Genomic DNA, 19,711 nt, shown 5'->3' on the forward strand with positions numbered 1-19,711 from the left:
GGCACGGAAATTCTCCTTTAAAATTGCTAATTACTGGTATTCCATACCAGCTAGAGTAGCTAAATGGAAACAAGTCTGGGGCGATACCTGCTGGAGGCACTGTGGTCAGACTGGCACCCGATCACACCCTTGGCGCTGCCCCAAAATACAGCAATTTTGCATGTTCGTTTCAGCAGATGTTTACTAGATGTATGACGCCGACCACCCCATATGTCCCAGCTACATCCTCTTGGGACTTCCGAATCCCTTTATGTATCCCCTGAAATCAATGAGGGGATGAGCCATCACCCTAGCAATTAGCGGGACACTGCACCCACAAGACTGGACTGCCTGCATAAACTGAGAACGCCTGGAGATGGAAAAACTGATGGCAGTAGTGACTAGGATGTTACCACATTTTGACAAAACTTGGGGAGAATGTTTACGTGTCCTCATTGACAAATTTAGGGAGCTAACTTGCCCAGCATACCTATGAGTACTTCACCTTTAACACCCGGAGCGCAATCTCAACTGACATTTCCATAAGACTTGTTGGCTTTACAGCCCCTCCCCCATCCTTCTATGTTATTCCTCACCGACCAGTGGATGCAGGTGGAATCATTGTTGTACTATGAACATACTTAAAATCAATAAGAGATTTACACCTAAAAATACATGTCCTGAACTTGCCCTTTGAAACCTTCTCCCTCTTTGGGAAACAGGTGGGTGAAGCACAGAGAAACACTGAAAAGGAAGTAGAAGCAGCATGCTTCATGGAGGCCATGACCGTCACTGGGTCGAGAGAGAAGACTGACATGACATTCAAAATTTCAAAAGCAGTCCGCCTAGATTCCTGGGGACCATCTATGTTCTATTGTTCAGGGTTTGTCAAATGTGAACTGATTGCAGAGGTGACAGCAGCTTTTTGAAGTGCCTTGATCTGACCAACTTCTTGTATTCTTTAACATCATAACCTGCCAGGTACAACCAAAGAAGTCTCAACAACTTTGCCTAAACAATGCCCGTAAATCAACGAATGTCTCCTGTAACAGAACTTAGAAGAGGCTTTAACAATACACGGAGGAGTTAATGAGGTCAGTGGGCAAACTGATGAAGTTAGCAAATTGAGTGGCCTCCTTAGTGCAACCAGGCAGTCCCCAAATAACTTCACATATTGCCCATCGCACGTGAGCCAGGAGAGATCCGACCTCTTCATACTGTGTCCGTGTTGACCAAATCCGCTGGCATGTTGTTGGGCACCCTCTAGCATAATAGATTGTTTTTTTCTGCTAATGCATATCTATACATTCCTCCCTGCTACTCGCCAAAGGTCAGCAGAGCCACAGTTAGCTAATGCTTTGCCATGTTCCATTTTGCACTTAAGTATTCTATTCCTACCAATAAACGTGAACCTCTGCCTATCTCCCAGTCATCCATGATCCACCGAAACCACCTTAGGGTCTAGAGTAAATCTGGACCCCAGCACTCTCCATATGTGTGTGTGGATTGTGTGCCAGCATGAAGTAATGACAATGCATTCTCATATAATGTGGAGGAAATACGCTCTTGTGGACAGTAAAATTGGCTGTGAGTTGTACAAATGATTTCATGCACTCTGTGGCCTACACCTGGAATCCCGCCAGGTCAACCATTTGTTTAAGGAGAGTGCTGTGCAAAAGGGGGATTTCCGTGGTAAACCTGCCTTGCCATCCAGTGTGCATAACTGCAACACTTCATTGAGGTTCTAGTGATCATAGGTAATGCATGCAGAATTTGATCGCCGCAAATCATGGAATATAAATGATATGGTTATAGTATAAATACTTCCAAGTAGACTGCCATTTTCCCTCTGTAGTAGGAGAGCCAATTGTTCAGCTCAATAACTTGGGCTGCCCAGTAATGGAATTGTAAAGAAGGGATCCCCAAACCACCACTGTATGTGGTTTGTACACAATTGGCAAATGAGACCTGTGGAGCCTCTGCTCAACCACCACCCCCAACCATGGAAGACCTGGAAGAGTGATGTAATATCTGGCAAAAAGTTGGGGAAGCAAATACGTGTGGTTTTGGATCATTTATAGAATTTGTGAAAGGGCCACCTTTTTAAAAAGGACATCTCAGCCCCTGATAGTAAGCAGGAGTTTGGACCAAGTATCAAGATCTCCCTAGGTCCTTGATTGTTACAGGCTAATGTTAATGTTTCAGCTCAGGTTCGGGTCTGTCATGATTATCATATCCAAATATCTGAAATCGGTGGAGACCATCATTCGTTTTGCATTATAGGCAACCTTTCGGGGGATTACCCACTAGGGGCATGCATGTTGATTTCCCCCAGTTTACTCTGAATTCCAGTGCACCTCTGAAGCCACGTAGCATGTGGAAACTCTCAGGATAGTGGCTTTAGGGCATTGAACAAAAGAAGGAGATCATCCGCATAAAGTGAGACTCTCCTCTGGACCTTCTGGCCACCAGAATTCCCAGAATTCAGCATTTTGTTTAGTCTATTCCACCTCACGCTTGATGACCAGGTTAACGAGAAGGGAGGAAAGAGGGCATCCTCAGCAGGAGGAAAGAGGGCATCCTCAGCAGGTGTCATAGCGAATCTGAAAAGGAGGTGATAGGGCACCACTAACATGAACCTGGGCCATAGGGAAGACTAGAGGTCCCTTACAAATCCAAGAAAATTCCAAGCAAACATGATGCTAGCTAAGGCTGCTTGCATGACGGGCCAGTGTACAGTATCAAAGGCCTTTGAAAAATCAAACCAAAGCAGATCGGCACCCCCCTGTAGTCCGTGGGTGTATGTTAAGGCCACTTGAAGTCTAAGCAGGCAGTGCCTGGTGCTCCTTCTTGGCATAAAGCCACTTTGGTCAGTTTCAACAATGGTGCTGATTTTCTTAATGAGACATATTGCAAGGATTTTGCCAGGATATTTGTTTCAATGTTGATATGGGAAATTGGTCAATATGACTCACAGATGTGAGGGAGCTCCGGGCTTGTGGAGAATTGTGATGATGCCTCCGCTCAAGTCATATGGGAGCTAACATGTGTCCCATATCTCCTCATATGTGGTGAGAAGGTGTGAGGCTAATTATGAGGAGTATTTTTTAAAGAACTTAAAGAGGATACAGTTAGGCCCAGATGTCTTCATTTAGGAGATAGCTAGTTGTATTTCAATTTCAAAAATGGGAAAGATCCTTGGCATCAGTACTCAAGATCGCCTGCATTGGAAGGTCTGAAATAATGGGGTACTCTAACAGTACTGGGGGGAGGGCTGTTCTTGTCTGATGTGCATAAAGCTCTTTGTAATACCTGGCAATGGTCTGTCTATTCTTGGCAGCTTGAAGGACTGGTTGACCCTTATAATCCTAGACCATTGGTATAATTCATGCATCAGTGTCCTTTTTTTTAGCAAGCCAAAATAGAAGTTTGTACACTTTGTTCCCCCATTCATATATGCTGTGTTGTGAAAGAAGCTAGGGGTATCTGTAGGTGTCTTGCAAGTTTGTGTAGAGGGCTTCCTTAGCTGTCAGTACTAATTATTGTATAGCATTGTTAGGTCTTGACTACGAATGAGTACCTCAAGGTCTTTTGTCACTCTGTCCCTTTTCCTTACTCTGCCCCTGCAGTAAGACATGGATTTACCTTTAATGACACTCTTGGAGGCCTCCAACAATATCACTCATAAAGGGACTGATTCAGAGTTGACCTCAAAGACCTCGACAATGCCCTCCTCGAGCAGGTCTCTGAAACGGGGATCTTGTAGCCACCAGGTGTTCAACATCTACATTCCCTGCTAACCACCATAATATAGCTGGGGGAGGATCTGAAAGCCTCCTAGTGAGAATACAGGCACCAGAAATTGAGGCAGTCTCACTAACTGGCACAAAGATATAGTCTATTCTGGACTGCGAGCAATGAGCGCTGCAGAAGAACATGAACTGTGTGATGTGCTAGTGCCATTTGCACCAAGTATCTACTAACTTGCAGGATTAAGCTTTTGTGTGGGTGCCCTTTGCTTCATCTATAACACAGTTGAAATATCCACCCACCACTGTTGTTCCCAAGAGGAGTAGAAATTATCCTGTCACTTTACTCCATGATCACCAAGATAGCTTTGGGATGTCGAGGTTTACAGGGGACTCCAAATCAATGTTCAAGTTCTATTGCTGTAGTAGGTTGCAAAAATGTGAATGCTTACATATTCTGTGTGATACCAGGTGGGCATCCTCATAGCTCTCAATGCTTTGGGAAGATCTTTCTGTCCATTAACTTCGGCGAGCTATGTCTGGTTTCACACAATTGTATTGGGTCATTATCAGGAGAATCACTGGCTTTGTCTTCAGGAACACTGTTATGAGATGGGTCTCTTAGTTGGAACCAGGCACACCTATAAGTTCTGTCTCTGGGCCTCAGAAGGTCATTATGGGCCTTGTGATGTTGTCGGGCAGGTGGCTTATTCCTCTGAGTGTTATAGCACTTTTCTTTCCTCGACTCACTCCCATGCTTCCTCTGGTGAGTCAAAGAACAAAGAATTGCCATTATATTTGACACGCAGCCTGACCAGGGATATCTGGGCATAGGAGAGTTCCATCAATTTAGTTTTTTGTTTTATTCTAGTAAAAGAGCAGGGATGTTGCACCACACTTACGTAGTCTGGAAGGAGCAGTATCATTTGTTTTAAAGAGTGGTGTGCCAACTGCCATGCTTGCTTTTAAAATTGCACCCCTGTCATCCTGACTAAGCAGGCGGGCTATGATGGTTCAGGAGGCGGGCACAGGTGATTTCTGCAGTAGGGCCCGGTGACCGCGTTCAGTAACAAATCACTGGAAGAGGCAGTTCTGGGGAATGGAAGAGCGGAGCCACACAGTCTCAAGATTTGTGCTCTCCACCCCGTCTGGGAAGCCCACCAGTCTTTAATTGTTGCACCTCACCCCTCCTTCAGCATCTTCCACCCAGTCTTTAAGAAGCTTGGAAACAGCTGTGTGCTGAGTCAAGGTTCCCTGCATAGTAGGAGTTTAGTCCTCCGCTTCAGACTGTGTTCTGAAGGGTCTCGGGCAGCAGGATCACATTGATCGATATTTCCCCCATATTGCCCTCCAAAGCAGTCCTTGTGTCTTTGATCGCTTGTAGTATAGCACCAATGTCGTTTATGGTGGTGACCTCATTCCTCGCTTGTGCCATCTTGCAATGCATAATCTCCTCCCTCGATTGTCTTGGCATCTTTATCCATTTTTGTTTATACCGGGTTGTGGGGTTTATCTTTCACCATGTCAGCAGGCAAGGTAAACTGGGCTCCATCGCAACACAGGTTCAGTGCCCAAATCTTGTTTATCCAGGATTTATGAAGGGTAGAAAATTGGAGGGGATACTGTAGGCCTCTCTTGTGTATTAGCTTCTTTTGGGTCAGCTATGTTGGTCTTTGTTAGGGCTGAGTAGGGCACCAGCCCCTCAAACTCTCTTGGGTCTCTTATTTAGCTGCCCCCATCTCCAACATCAATGCTGCACGCTCTAGCAGCAGCACACACATTTCATTAAAGTCCAATTGTGCCTGCCCCGGTCAAAGGAAGGAGGACAAGTCCCAAGCGTTAATCCTCTTTTGGAAAAGGTACAAACATGGCAGACACAGGGTGTCCGCTGTAGTGCCAGGAGTCCTCAACGTGAGCTCCAACCAACTCAATGAGTACGAGATTCAACCATGCCACATCCCTTCAATGCCCAAGTTGTCCGACTGGGGTACAAAAGACACAGGTTCAATAATTTCAACCTGGGCTCATTCCCTCATAGGTATGGCACAGACCAGACAGGCTTAACTTAGGAAAATGTGTTAAGTAATTAGCAACACTCAGTCAAAAAGTCCAAACACCCCACAATAAAAATCCCACAAACAATTTCTAAAAATTAAGAAAAGTAATCAAAAACAATGACGCCAAAATCACTAAAATCCAATAAGGGGGATCGGTTATATGAATTTTTAAAGTTATGAGGCAACAAGGGTCAATAAAAATGAAAGCTCCAATTACCAGGCCATAGTGCAATTTCAGGTTGACTGTGATAGAACAGAGGTTGAATGCACAAGCGGGCCGTCTGGTGCTCTGTTCATTTTTTTTTTTTTTTTTTTAACAGAAGTTGAAGTCTTTCAGCAGGGCAAGATTGAAGGCTGTATCCAATGAAGTTCTCTCAATTCCAGATAGCTGCTGGACAAGGTCCTGCTGAAGCTATTTGTTTGGGTCACAAAGAGCCCTGAGGCAGGAGCCAAAAACAGAAGAAGTATTTATCATCTTAGGTACTCTACTGCACAAGAACTTTCTCTTGATCAGGAATAGATGGCACTATTAAGGTCTGCTTTTTTCACCTGTAAATCTTACACAAGCCGTTCTCTTAGAAAGTACTTTTTGTCACTGCTTTTGTGCAACCCTATCTTGATGATGGAAACTTTGCTGTCTGTAAATTCCCAAGATTAGCATCTTACACTTTCATCTTATTCAGAATGCCACAATTAGAACTCTTCTGACTTAAAACATTTGACCATGTTTACGATAATGACTGTCAACCTTATTGGCCACCAGTATAAAAGAGAATCCTTTTCAAATCTGCCTACAAAAAGTGCATGTTAAGATCAGCAGCACAGCTTTTATTTATGGCCCTCTAGGAGCAAATATAAGAAGAAGGGGCTGAGCTTTCAGAGTGCAGGACGCTCAAGTATGAACTACCATTGCCTTGGAAATTCAGTGTATAGCCAACCATTTGAATGTCTGGAAAAAAAAAGCTAAAAAAAAAGTGGATCTTTATAATTTACTGCCGAGTTGAATTCCCTGTTATTCCTTTCCTTAGCACTCCATAGATGACCAAAAAATATTAACAACTGATGTTCCCTTTCATATCTGTACCCCCCAACCTGAAGACCTAATTGCATTTGTCTTTTTGAACTCATTCTCTTTATTGATAGTTGCACAACTTCTTAAAGTCCACTTATTTCATAAGTAAATCATGATGGTGTGTTGCTACGAATGAGCACTATCGGTGCATTCCTGAATACACAGTGTGACCTAAACTGGTTGTGATGTGAAAGAACTAGAAGATGCATATTGCACTTTACAAGCATAGCTGTTGTGTTGCATAAACAACAGATAGGAAGGCCACAGAGGACAAATGATTAAAAAATCTAGCTTCTGCACCAAAGGGACAGGTTTATCCACAGGTACTAAATTGGCATGAATTATCATAGTGCAAATATGAACATCTGGCTTAAGGTCCAGAACCTGTTCACATTCTTGGGGAAGTTAAGGCATCTCAAGATTGATTGGGCAGATAAACCGAGGGTTTTTTAATGTTATTTTTGTTGAAGAATCATCCGCTTGCAGTTAGGTGACTAGCTGCTTTAAGCAGTATGTTTTGGAGCAGATGCTGTCTACAGATGGAGCATGGATGTTACAACACAGCTGAGCAATTTTACAGAGATGTGGTGGCCCAACACACACGTTCTCGACATCCATTTTGGTTTTGGGACCTCTTGGTATACATTGTAAGAAACATTTACATGGTGATTGAGAGGAAGAGTGCTGTTGAACCCGTAACATTAAAACAAATGTAATTCAAAAGATACTTAATATTACTACAGCAGTACACCCACAACCAGTAAGGGGGGACCTCTTGCCACTTTTTGACCAGCATGCAATCCAAAACAGATTTGCACTGTAGCTAAGAAAACTGCTTGTTAGGAAAGAAACCTAATTTTGTAGGTTATCTGGTATAGATGCACATACTACCCACGAGGGAGGTTAAATCGTATATATTGTGTTCCTAACCAAATGCATATTAGCATAACGATTAAAGTACGAATTTCTCCAAATATAGTGCTAAACAGTGAGGTCTTGTAGAGCGCCGGTCGATATTTAGCAAGTCCTGTTTCAGATATGCATGTGGTTAAGGCCCATTTTTATAATCTTGCTGAACGTAGATGGCTTTGAAGCCTGTAGCTGACCTTGGAAGATGTTTGCTTTGCTGAATTCTTGAACGCAGAAGCACAAGGGATGTCTGCTGCATGCTATTGAAGCAGAAAACTGAATGAATGTTCCAAGTGTGCACTGGGGGGATGCTACTTTAAAGCGGCACGTTCCATGCATTCGCTCTCATAATCATTACACCATGGCTTGCCTGATTATTTCCTTTCAGTCACCGTACATTATTTTTTAAAATAATGTGTGCTATTTTCTCTTTGTCCAGAATTCTTCTGCCTGGCCTGATGGAGCGATTCCTGCCAAGTGATCTCAAACCTGGTGTCATTCAGCACCTTCAGAAGATTGGACAAAGTCGTAAGTCTCAAACATGGTCACTGATGCCTGCCCGAGCGGTGCTTCACCTCCGCTGCAACACAAAACCATAGTCTCTTACTATGCTATCAGGGCCATTACTAGTAAGTTCATATCAATCAAGAGGGATGGGCTCCCAAAATACGATATATTTTTAGGGCATATCTAGAATAGCAACTATAAGTTCAACTAATGCAAAACATTGCTGTATTGATAGATACTTGACAGGGCACAAAGGTGCAGAAGGAAGTTTCTTTAGTATGTGTTTAACACAAACGCAACCCAGTGCTTAATTTGAGCCGGTGGTTTCTGGTGCAGGGCACCGGCACTTATTTTTGAGGGCCGTCACTCTATTTCTGCCTCAAGCATTTACTGCGAGTAAAAGACACATATGGGAAAGATGGAGGAAGAGAAAAACAAAGAAGCGCAAAGGGAGAAAGCAGAAAGCTGCAACAGTGAGCTGAGGGGGCAGGGAGTGGCTGTGAATGGATTAAAGACACCCTAGACGGCTTTAGGATTACGCTGCCTCAGTATTCTGTGCCTGCACATTTAATTATAGCAGGTGCGTGTTTCTGATGAGAGCTTTGGGCACTGGAACGTTTTCATTTACAAATTAAACACTGATGCAACCTCAGGCCCCTTGCGCCACGAAGGATAAAACTATGAATCTATAGATAGCATCACAAATGCTCCTCACCTTCTTTGTTTTCTTTCCATCCAGAAAGCAATCCGGTCTCTCAAAGGCAAAAGCTGATAAAATTATACAAACAATATAGCAAAATACTCGGGGTCCCAAGAGGCAATAATCCTGTTGTAGGAAATCCTAAAATCCCCTCTGTGTATACAAAGAAGGCAAAAAAATTACAGAAAATTGTAAGGTGAGCCGTCACACACTAACCTAGGTCTTGTGCTTCATCATGGGGTTGCCTTACTCATCAGAAATTATTATGATGGCGAATGGGCTCTCTGACTACCGGAGTACTATTGATGAGTGTGGTGTAGGATCCAGAGTTGCAGTCTAAAAGTATCAGGTCCCTTCAAAGGAAAATACTTTATTACTGAAAGACCCAGCAGGTGATGAAAATGGAGTTAAGATACACCGAATTGTTACTCTCCAGAATCATATAGGTCAGTGGTTCTCAACCTTTTGACTTCTGTGGACCTCCACTTCTTCCATACTGGAACCTAGCTACCCCCACTGAATCATTATTGGAATACGGGCACTTGGGTGATGCCATGGCATGAGTGGGCAGCGCAAAATCAGCTGTCAGCACCGGTGTGTTTGGTTGGCTTCCTTCAGCTTCTCCAGTCTATTTACCGATCGTAAGGCTATCATTTCTACTCGTGGGGTAAGCTTCTATCCAATGAGAAATAAGGCAGACCCCAAGTACATACTTCAATCCATTACAAGCGGGCATTTCAATGAAATCAAGTTGCATTCTGTTAAAAGGACCTCCCGACCAGCCTATGTGGCTCAAATTTACCACAGTGCGCTTTCCCGCATTCATCTGCTTGCACGTTACGCATATATGGCACACTGCTTCTGCAATCTGTTTGAACCTAGGATTGAGCCATGACTGTTTAAAAGTGCGAACCATTGCAACTCTGTCGAGATGAGCCTGACCATGATAATATCTTGCCATCAGTGCCAGTAGACAGTTTGGCAACACAGCTTGTCCTTCATTTGAAATCCAGATCTCATCATTTACCTTCTGCCCACAACCTTCTCTACCCCAACTTCTGCGCTCATCCTCTGGGGGTTCATCTTGCAACCTCTTGACCTTTTCCCAAGTGCCAACCATTGACCGTAGGTAACTTTGATTTGTCGCATCAGTGCCACTTCCACCACCCCACTCTTCATTTAAGGTGATGATATGGAGGGAAGAATATCTGGCGATTTGGTCCGCATATGCATTGCCTAATGACACATAGGCGGTCATTATTACCATGGCGGGAAAGACCGCCATGGCGGCGGCGAATGGAAACCCGCCATATAATGATTGAAAAACCCAACCCTGCCAAAAAATCCCAGACCACCACTCCCCGCCAGGACCCTGTGCTCCACCGCCAAGCACACCCACATCCCGCCCTCCAAATAATGATGCACAAATCACCTCAGCGGACAGTGGAGGCTGGACGACCATTGGCGGCTGCGACCGCCACGGGCGGCAAGTGGACTCAACAGCAACAAAGGCCCATCCAATGTGTGCACATCACCCACACACCTGACACACATCCAGAACATCATAAAACACCCCCAGACACACCCCACAATCCTTTGCAACAAAACCAGGACCAGAAGACGGAGAGCACCAGAGCCAGACAGCGAACAACAGCACACAGAACACGCATATCAACTCACATAGGAGCACCCATACCCCGTCCCCAGTCCCAACGCCATCCACCACCCTCACCATGCCCCCCCCCCCCAAACCAAAAAAAATCCACGCTTCACCGAAAGGGAGCTAAGGACCATGGTGGATGAGATCCTGAAGGTGGAGCCACTAATCTTCGGGTCTGAGGTGCAGCACACACCCATAGCACGGAAATTGGAGCTGTGGCAGACCATTGTCAACAGGGTGAATGCAGTGGGACACCATCCACGCACCAGGGACGACATCCGCAAGAGATGGAACGACCTGCGGGGGAAGGTCAGGGCCATGGCATCCAGGCACCACATCGCAGTGCAGAATACTGGGGGAGTACCGCCACCAACACCACCCGACTACACCGACTGGGAGGAGAAGGTACTTGCCATCCTGCACCCAGAGGGACTCACTGGAGGAATGGACTCGGGTAAGTCATCTACAATAACCCCATATACACCACATCTGCAATGCATGCACCACCCCACCCACACCCACCTGGACCTACACCCCACCCAGTCATTACCCACCACATCCACCACCCTGCATGACCTACAACCCGCTACCAGGCCCACATCACTCCCGCTGTGGACAGCCACCCACCCCTGCACGTACCCACAGTGGAATAATACCCCCCACCACAATGCAACCCCACCAGTGCCACTAAATGCAATGTCCACCTCACAAAGGCACCCTGGAAGGCCACTGAAAGTCACACAAGCACAAAATTGCACAGTTCTGTACACCTCAAACCCTCAGGCATATGTAACAGACATGTCTATGTCCCCCAACAGGCACCACCACCCATGCAACCCTAATGGAGGGGACAAGGAGTTCCACAGCACTCCAGGGAGAACGAGGCACATCACAAGACCTTGGCGAAGGACCCCTGGACACTGGTGAGCAGGCAGGCCCCTCACACAGCACTGGATGCTCACCATGCAGCAGCCCCACCCAGGAAACCACTATAAACCCTAACACCCAGTCAAGACCAGCAGGCCAGGGGAGGCGTACCCACACCAGTGTACCCAGGGCACAGACAGCTGGAACACAGCTACAGAGGCCACAGTCTCCCACTCCCAACATGCAGGAAGGCGAGGGCCCCAGTACAAGTGGCTCATCAAGACCTGCGCAGGGGACACAGGCACAGGGGGCTAGGGCAAGTTCAAGTGCCCCGGTGGGTCAGGGGGTAGGGCACCGGATGAATGCAGCAGCCCAGAACGCCATTGCAGAAGTACTGGGGGCCTACCAAGATACCAAAGACAGGCTGGCACAGATTGTGTCCACCCTGGAGCAAAGTCAGAGGATGCAGCAGCAACAACACCAACAGGCCATGGAGCAGTAGAAAGAGCACAATGCCACAATGGCCACCATTGCTGGAGCACTGCTGCAGTTGGTCAACAAACTGTCAGACACCCACACCAGACAAGAGGCCCCCACAACCGCCCTGGACAACCAGCAACAGATGACCCAAAGAAGCAGAAAAAGCACAGGAAATACCCTCCCAGGAATCACAAGGGCCAATCATGCCACCCCAAGAAGCTCCGTAGCAGGTGCCCAAACGTTGTCTTAGGCCAAGATATGGCACTGGAAACCTAGCTAAGAACAAGCCCCACTCCAACAATTGACACTGCCACTACTGCAAAGCAACCATCCCACCCATTCACCAACAATTCTTAGCTGAGGGCAAATTGAAGTACTATACTACAAATAGGACCCACCTATGACATCCAACAGGGCTGCCCCCAAGTCGGTTTTGAGGACACCCAACCCTTACGACTTCCATCACTGTATATAGCACAATTCACTGTATTCTACCAATAAAACACATTTCTCACCTGTAACACTGTCCCCTGTCTTCAATGTTGAACAAAGTGGAGTATGGATGCAACTGGCCGAGAACCACTTTATTGTCAATTTGTGCTTGGTGGTGGTAATGTGTGTTTCAAATTAGGCAAGGAGGGAATGCATATATTGTCTGTCAGTACCATGCAGAAGAGGTCCATGTCTCGCCTATCATGACCAATCCCCCCTATATGACATGGCACACTGACCGTATCAGTCACTTAAGTCCCAGACAGTTATTGGAAGTAGAGTTGTATCAGCTGGTTCCTGGAATTGACATCTTCCCCTTCCTCATCCTCAACATCCCTCTCCTCACCTCTCTGAGGTAGCTGATCAGGACCTATAGCACCCTCCACCTCCAAAAGGGGGATAGAATGTCTTACTGCCATGTTGTGCAGCATGCAGCAGGCCACCACTATTCTGCACACCTTATCAGGCCCATAGTCTACGGAACCCCCAGAGATATGTAGACACTGAAATCTAGCCTTCAGGAGACCTATAGTACGCTCTATCACCCTCCTAGTACGTCCCTGGGACTCCTTGTATTTCCTCTCTGCATCCGTCCTGGGATTCCTCACTGGTGTTAGGAGCCAATGCAAGTTTGGATAGCAAGAATCACATAGAAAAAGGGTCAATACAGAGTCTTCATTGTAATGTCACTTAGTCAGACAGGCAGGTTTTCTGCAATGTGTCAGTTAGTGACAGGCAAACTTACCTATGATCCACCCTCTGTCCTCTTGTAGTTGTTCTATCTTCTGTGGCACACTACTGTTCCTCAAAACTAATGAATCATGGACTGAACCCGGAAACATGGCATTCACATGGGAAATGTACTGGTCTGCAGTAAATACCAATTGGATGTTCATGGAGTGAAAGTTCTTCCTGTTTCTGTACACCTGTTCACTCACTCTTGGGGGGATGATAGCTTTGTGGGTGCCATCAATGGCACCTATGACATGGGGAATGTTTGCAAAGGCATAGAAGTCAAACTTGATGGCAGGGAGGTCAGCACTTTGGGGGAATCGCACATAGGATTGCAGATGTTGTGCAAATGCATTCAGAGATCTTGTCAGTACCTGGCTGAACATTGGCTGTGAGAAACCAGCACCCATGCCCACTGTCACTTGAAATGAGCCTGTGGCCAGGAAATGGAGTGCGGAAAGCACCTGCATCTCAGTTGGAATGGCATGCTGATTACGATTTCCGGGAGTCAATGCAGGATCCAGTAATGCACATAGGTCCTGAATAGTTGCACACGTGAGTCTGTAAGTGACAATGATCTGACGCTCCACCATGGTCCCCATATCCACAAGTGGTCTGTACACCGATGGTGCCCTTCCTCGCCACAAGGGTCAGTACCTATGAGGGATTACAAAAAGGAGTGATGTGCACACATACATTGTCATATTTGCTAAAAACATGCAGTGCATTGTTCATAGTAGTGTCTGTACAATAACTGCAACCTGGCAGATGTACATTTACACCACTAGGAGGGAACAGAGTACATCCTGGGTGCTACTATAAGCAATGGCTAAAGGCCTAGGTGCTTCATGTGGCTAGTAGGCCCTGCATTGTGAGTAGTATGAATTTCAAGATGCGTAGGTGATGGAAAAATGTCTGCCCACTGTAGTTCTGCCCCTTCGTTGTGGAAGTGACCTAATACCGCTAGCGGTTGACGTCACAGCATACGGCGGTGTTGACCGCTGTTTGCAGCCTCATTGGCTAACATGGATGCCAATGGGGAATCCTTGCATATCATGATCGCCGCCGGCGGTGACGGTGCATACCGCCGGGGAACGTGTGCGCGTTCGTCATTGTTTGATCACTTGACTCCCTGATCTCGTGCGGACATGTACTCCACTCTGTGTACTGCTGTCGCCTGCCTCTGGCTATGGATGTTCCACGTGGAAAGGGCCCCGGCCTTCATCCAGGAAGAACTGGAGAAGCTAGTGGAAGGGGTCCTGCCCCTGTACGACAGACTCTACGGATGGCCAGCGGTACAGGCGAGTTCGGGTTTGGGGGGCACTGGGTGAGTAATGGATGGAGGGGCTTGCACATATGTGTGCTCCTGTGAGCCATGATGGGCCATGGTGCATGGAATGCTGCGTGCCACTGTCCTGCATGTCTGAGAGTACTGTCAGTCCTATGTTTGACAGTCTGCCAGCTGTTCCCATCATGCAAGTGCCTGACCTCTCTGTTCCATTTCTGTGTCACCCTACTAGGTCAGCGCCCACCAAAAGAGGGCACATTGGCATGCCAAGGAGGTACAGACCCTGGGGGTCTACAAGCGGTGGAGCACCCACTGTCGAAAGAGGTGGGAGGACCTGCGGCGCTGGGCGCGAAAGATCACTGTGGCCCAGCTGGGGAAGTCCTCCCAAAATGGAAGGGGTGCCCGTCGGGCACTGACCCCCCTCATGCATTGGATCCTGGCGGTGGCGTACCCAGATCGGGATGGGCGCTTGAAGGCTGCACAGCCGTCACAAGGGGGTTAATACTCACAGACCATACTTCAGTCTGGTAGTGTGTGTGTGCGATAGGGCTCATGCTGCTTAGAGCAGGGAAGTTGACCGGTGTCCATCTACTGTATGTTCCCCAAAGGGTGTAGGGGTGTCCCAGTCAGGTTTCACCTACCTCAGCTCCAGTACAATTTTAGGGGATGGGTGTAGGCCAGTATTCTGCTCAGTTGACAGAGGCATGGCCAGGGGCATAGTGCACGGTGCTGCCTGTTGAGTGTGTCTGCTGGGTGGGTGTATGTCTGGCCATTGTGTATCAGCATTCAGCTATTTACAAGTGTCTCTCCTGTTTTGTCTCCCCATCCCTGTTCTCTTGTGTTGGTTTGGTACAGCATCAACATCAGGTGAGGGAGCTGAGGCATCGGCAAGTGGGGAGGCAGCGGCCCACAGATTCTCCGAGGCAGACACAATGGATGCCCAGGGGACCAGTGGGTTGGAGGGCGAGGGGACTTCCAAGGGGGAGGCTACTACCACAGGAGGTAGTGACTCTGAGACCTCCTCTGACGGGGGTCCTCCGGCGGTGGCGAACCCTAGTGGACACACCACTACCGTGAGTTCTTCCATCACCCCGATACCATCACCGCCCTCCCTTCTGTTCCCCATCGAGTTGCCTGTGCCCGCCCACCCAGACAGGTGGGCGTCTCCTTCACCCCAGGCACCTCCTCCCCTGCCCCAGTCAACCCTGCTGCCCTCACAGACGAGGCTATTGACCTCCTGAGAACCATCTCTGTAGGGCAGACAACCATCGTCAATGCCATCCAGGGTTTGGCATCAGAGGTGCAGCAGACCAATGCCTATCTGTAGGGCAGACACGGCACTGTGAATGCCATCCAGAGATCTTTTCAGGTTCTGGCCTCCTCTCGGACGGCAGCCTGTTTTGCTGGCCATCCCGTTCCCCCTCCAACCTCCTCTACCCCTTCCAGCACCCCACTCCCTTCACCCATCCAAAGCACACAATCAGACCCACTTACAGGCACATCAGCACCCAAGAAGCACAGTTCAAAACACAAGCACCACAACTCCAACCACAAGCGTTCACACAGTGTGCCCAACTCTTCCGCCTCCCTGTCTGTCCCATCTACATCCACAACCTCATGCACTGCCCCTTCCCTCACTGTTCCTCTTCCTGCACTCACCACGATAGCAGACAGCCATACATGCAACCCATACACCACACCTGCACTCTCCACCTCTACCGTAGTTGACACATGCAGCACACTCACCAGACTTGCAGACACCCACCCAACATACATCCACACTAGCTGTCTGTCTTCTCCCACTGTGTCCACCCCCCACCTTCCAAAACGCACCAAGACACCCACCCATCAGACATCCATCACACCACAGCATACTGAGCAGTCACCTGCACCCACTACACGCACACCTACACCCCATACATCAACTCCCTCTGCCTTCACTCCCACGCCCTCATCCATGCCCAACCCAATTGCTCCAAAGAAACTTTTCCTCTCCCGTGCAGACCTGTTCCAACCCACTGGCCCACCCCGTCTTGTCCCCAAATGTGCCCACCTCCTTGCCCTTTCCGCTCCTTCCACATCACAGCCCACCCCGGTCAAGCATTCCCATTCCCATGCCCCTTCCCCGGTGAAGAAGAAGGCCCGCTCAGAGCCTAGGCCATCCAGCTCCACCCGAGCCAAACAGCCTCCACCCCCTTCAAAGGAGAAGCCCACCCCCCCTCCAACCTCCTCACGCAAGTCAAAGTACCACCCCCGTTGAACCCCCACCCCCTCACCCCTGCCTCCCTTCCGTGAGGTACCTGGATCCCCATATGGTGCCCCGTTGAGTGGAGTACCCAGCACTTGTGGGAGTCAGGTGTGGCCAGTTGTGGCCAAGGACAATGTGATTTTTATGGACTGGCCATTGGCCCTGTTGGCACTGTTTAGCTCAGTGAGCTACTAACTAAAGTTTGTGTGGCCTGTGTATGGGCTGCACGCAGTTCCACCCTGGTGTTTGTTTTAATTTTTTATGGGTGTGGAGCTATTGTATGTACTATGGTCAAGTTTAAGTGGCCTTCGGTCGGGTACGTACCTCTTGGTGTGGGGTGTATGACTTGTGCTGCTGGGAAGGGTTGGGGGGGCGTTGCAGAGTGGGTGGAGTGGGTGGGTATAGTGGGTGGGTATGTAACTGCCCTTTCTTGCCTTGTTTCGTAGGTTGCGGTACTTACCGTCGTCGGCGGTCTCGGTCTTGTAAGTATATGGCAAGGAGTAAGGCTGGCATGATCAGCAGCTCTCTGTCCATGGCTGCCGCTACACGTTTTGTGGAACTCTGGTGAATCTTTCCTTCTATTTGTTTCGTTTCCGCCTGGCTTTGTGCGGCGGTGGTTCCCGCCCCACAACTGGCAGCGGAATAGTGGTTCATAATTTGATAGGGGGGTTGGGCCTTTCTGACGGCCTGTGGGCGGACTCTGCCGTCATCAGCGGGACTCCCTTCCTGGCGGTGGGTGGTGCGGGGGATGCGTGTGTTTCGTTATTTGGCGGTCCGGCCCGCTCCTCTGTTGGCGGTTTCTACCGCCACTGCCGGCGGAGCGGAACGGACAGCCATGTTCATAATGAGGGCCATAATCATTTGACTTCTGCTGGGTAGCACATTTAATAACCGCAACCCTCTCAGGCATCTGTAACGCTTTCAACAGACTTGAATTCTTTCTCCATTCCGAATGGGTGATCCTGAAAAGGTCATAAAACCTCTCTGGGATGATAACTGCCCAAAGTCGTGAACAACACCAAATCCATACTGGCTGTCAGTAAATATAGTCACTTTAGGCCGCCCAGAAACACTGCATGCTCTTGTAATAGCGACCAATTCAGCCAGTAAAGACTCCTTGAAGCCAGGATGCTTTGACTATCCCCGAGATGGTGTGCACAGCATATCCAGCTGTCAGAGTTCCTGCATTGTCTCCTAAACAGGAGCCATCAACAAATACGACTTAATCAGTCTCCTCTGAAGGAGTCTCCTCTGAAGGAGTATCCTGAATATCAGGTCTGGGTTTGGTGCATAGTTCAATGACATCACGGCAGTCATGCTCCACTTCATCTGCAACATTTGAGCCATCAACATTAACAGGTAACAATGTAGCAGGGTTTAAAGCTGAACATCTCTTAATGATGTTGGGTGAGCAGGGAATCAGTAACTCATTATGCGTAAGACGGGCATTTGTCAGGTATTGGCTTTTGATTTGGGTCAAAAGGATCTCAACCTCTCAATGCTTTCACCTTAGCTAATGCTCACACCAGTGGCGGACACATTTTTTTAAGCAGCCAGGCAGAGTTACGGTGACAGGATCAGTGTGGTGGAAACATATGCTGCTATCCCTCCATGTAACTGTGTCAAAACAAAGTGCCCAACCATCACGTTCATGGCAAAATAGTGAGACGCATTTGGTATCCGGCATTCCCAGAGCTGGGGCTCTGCACAGACTCTCTTAATTCAGTAAAAGCTTTTCTGCACATTTTATTAAACGGGACTGGTTCAGTAACATCTTTGTGTCCTCTGCAAGGGCTTGTGAATTACTGAAAAATTCTGGATCCATTGGCTGTAGTAGCTCACCATTCCCAAAAACATTCTGACATCTCTCTGTGAGACTGGGGGATTAATTTGCACTATAACTGCATCTCTCTCTCTGGGCACTTTTCTTTCACCTTTATCTGTTTGTTGACCCAAGTATTTCACTTCTTTCTGACACTACTGTAATTTGGTTGGGGAGACTTTATGTCCATTCTCGCCTAAGTGATTTAGTAGGGCAATGGTGTTTTGTCTGCAAGCCTTACATGTTTTTGATGCCACCATCAAGTCATCAATGTACTAAACTGAATAGATAAAAATAGATGGTGATTCTGAAAACCTCTGTGGAGTTCGGCACCACGAATATACACGATCTCCAAATTTAAATGAGAATAGGAACTGACTTTCCTCATGTAAAGGCACTAAGGAACAGGCTTGTTACAGATCAATGACAGAAATTCATTCAGCATCCCAAGGGATCTGAAACCGAATCACTGCAGGATTTGGCACAACAGGACAGCATGACACCACAATTTTGTTTACCTTTCTCAAATCTTGAACTATGCGTACTTTCCACTGGGCTTTCACTGTCCCATAATGGGAGAATTAAATTGCATTGTATGTCTCTGATTTGCAATCTCCATAGGAGTCCTTGGATTCAGTGTAGACTCCGTCTGAGCTATTCCTGAATTCTGGACGGTCTGTGGTATAACTGGAACTGTGCTGTTCTGTGCTGTACTAACAACTGGGTTGTTGGATAAATGGTAGGCTGAACTACAGGTTGGGCTGCAGGTTGATCTACAGGCTGGACTACAGGTTGACCTACAGGCTGGACTACAGGCTGAATCACAGGTTGGACCACAGGCTCCTGCGATACTGTAATAGCTGGTACATTTGAAGTTACAGAAACCTGGCTTTGTGCAACTGGAGCTATAGGTGCAGTTGGAGCTACACTCTGAGATGGTGGTCCAACCGCATGATATGGTGGGGGACGATTTCTCAAAACTGAATTATAAACTCATCGTCCAAGTTTCTATCATTTACTGCTGCCTTTTTGTGTGCATCTGATTTCTGCTCTGACACCTCTGTGGACTTCTTTTTTGGTTTAAGTTTAACACGTTCATCACTCTTCTGTGTTATTGCTGGGGACAGTTTCATCCCTTGTAACATGTCT

At 47.6% G+C, this 19,711-nt stretch overlaps 1 protein-coding gene across 1 annotated transcript in view; it reads left to right on the forward strand.

Moving 5' to 3' along the window:
* The window catches only part of LOC138247045 (sacsin-like), a 123,097-nt gene that overhangs the window by 75,909 nt on the left and 27,477 nt on the right, over window positions 1-19,711 (forward strand). The window contains exon 7 of the mRNA XM_069201795.1: window positions 8,206-8,294. Coding sequence (XP_069057896.1) covers window positions 8,206-8,294 — 89 coding nt within the window. The remainder of the gene's footprint in view (window positions 1-8,205; window positions 8,295-19,711) is intronic.

Source organism: Pleurodeles waltl, chromosome 7 (genome assembly GCF_031143425.1).
Source record: "Pleurodeles waltl isolate 20211129_DDA chromosome 7, aPleWal1.hap1.20221129, whole genome shotgun sequence".
Taxonomy (NCBI): Eukaryota; Metazoa; Chordata; class Amphibia; order Caudata; family Salamandridae; genus Pleurodeles; species Pleurodeles waltl.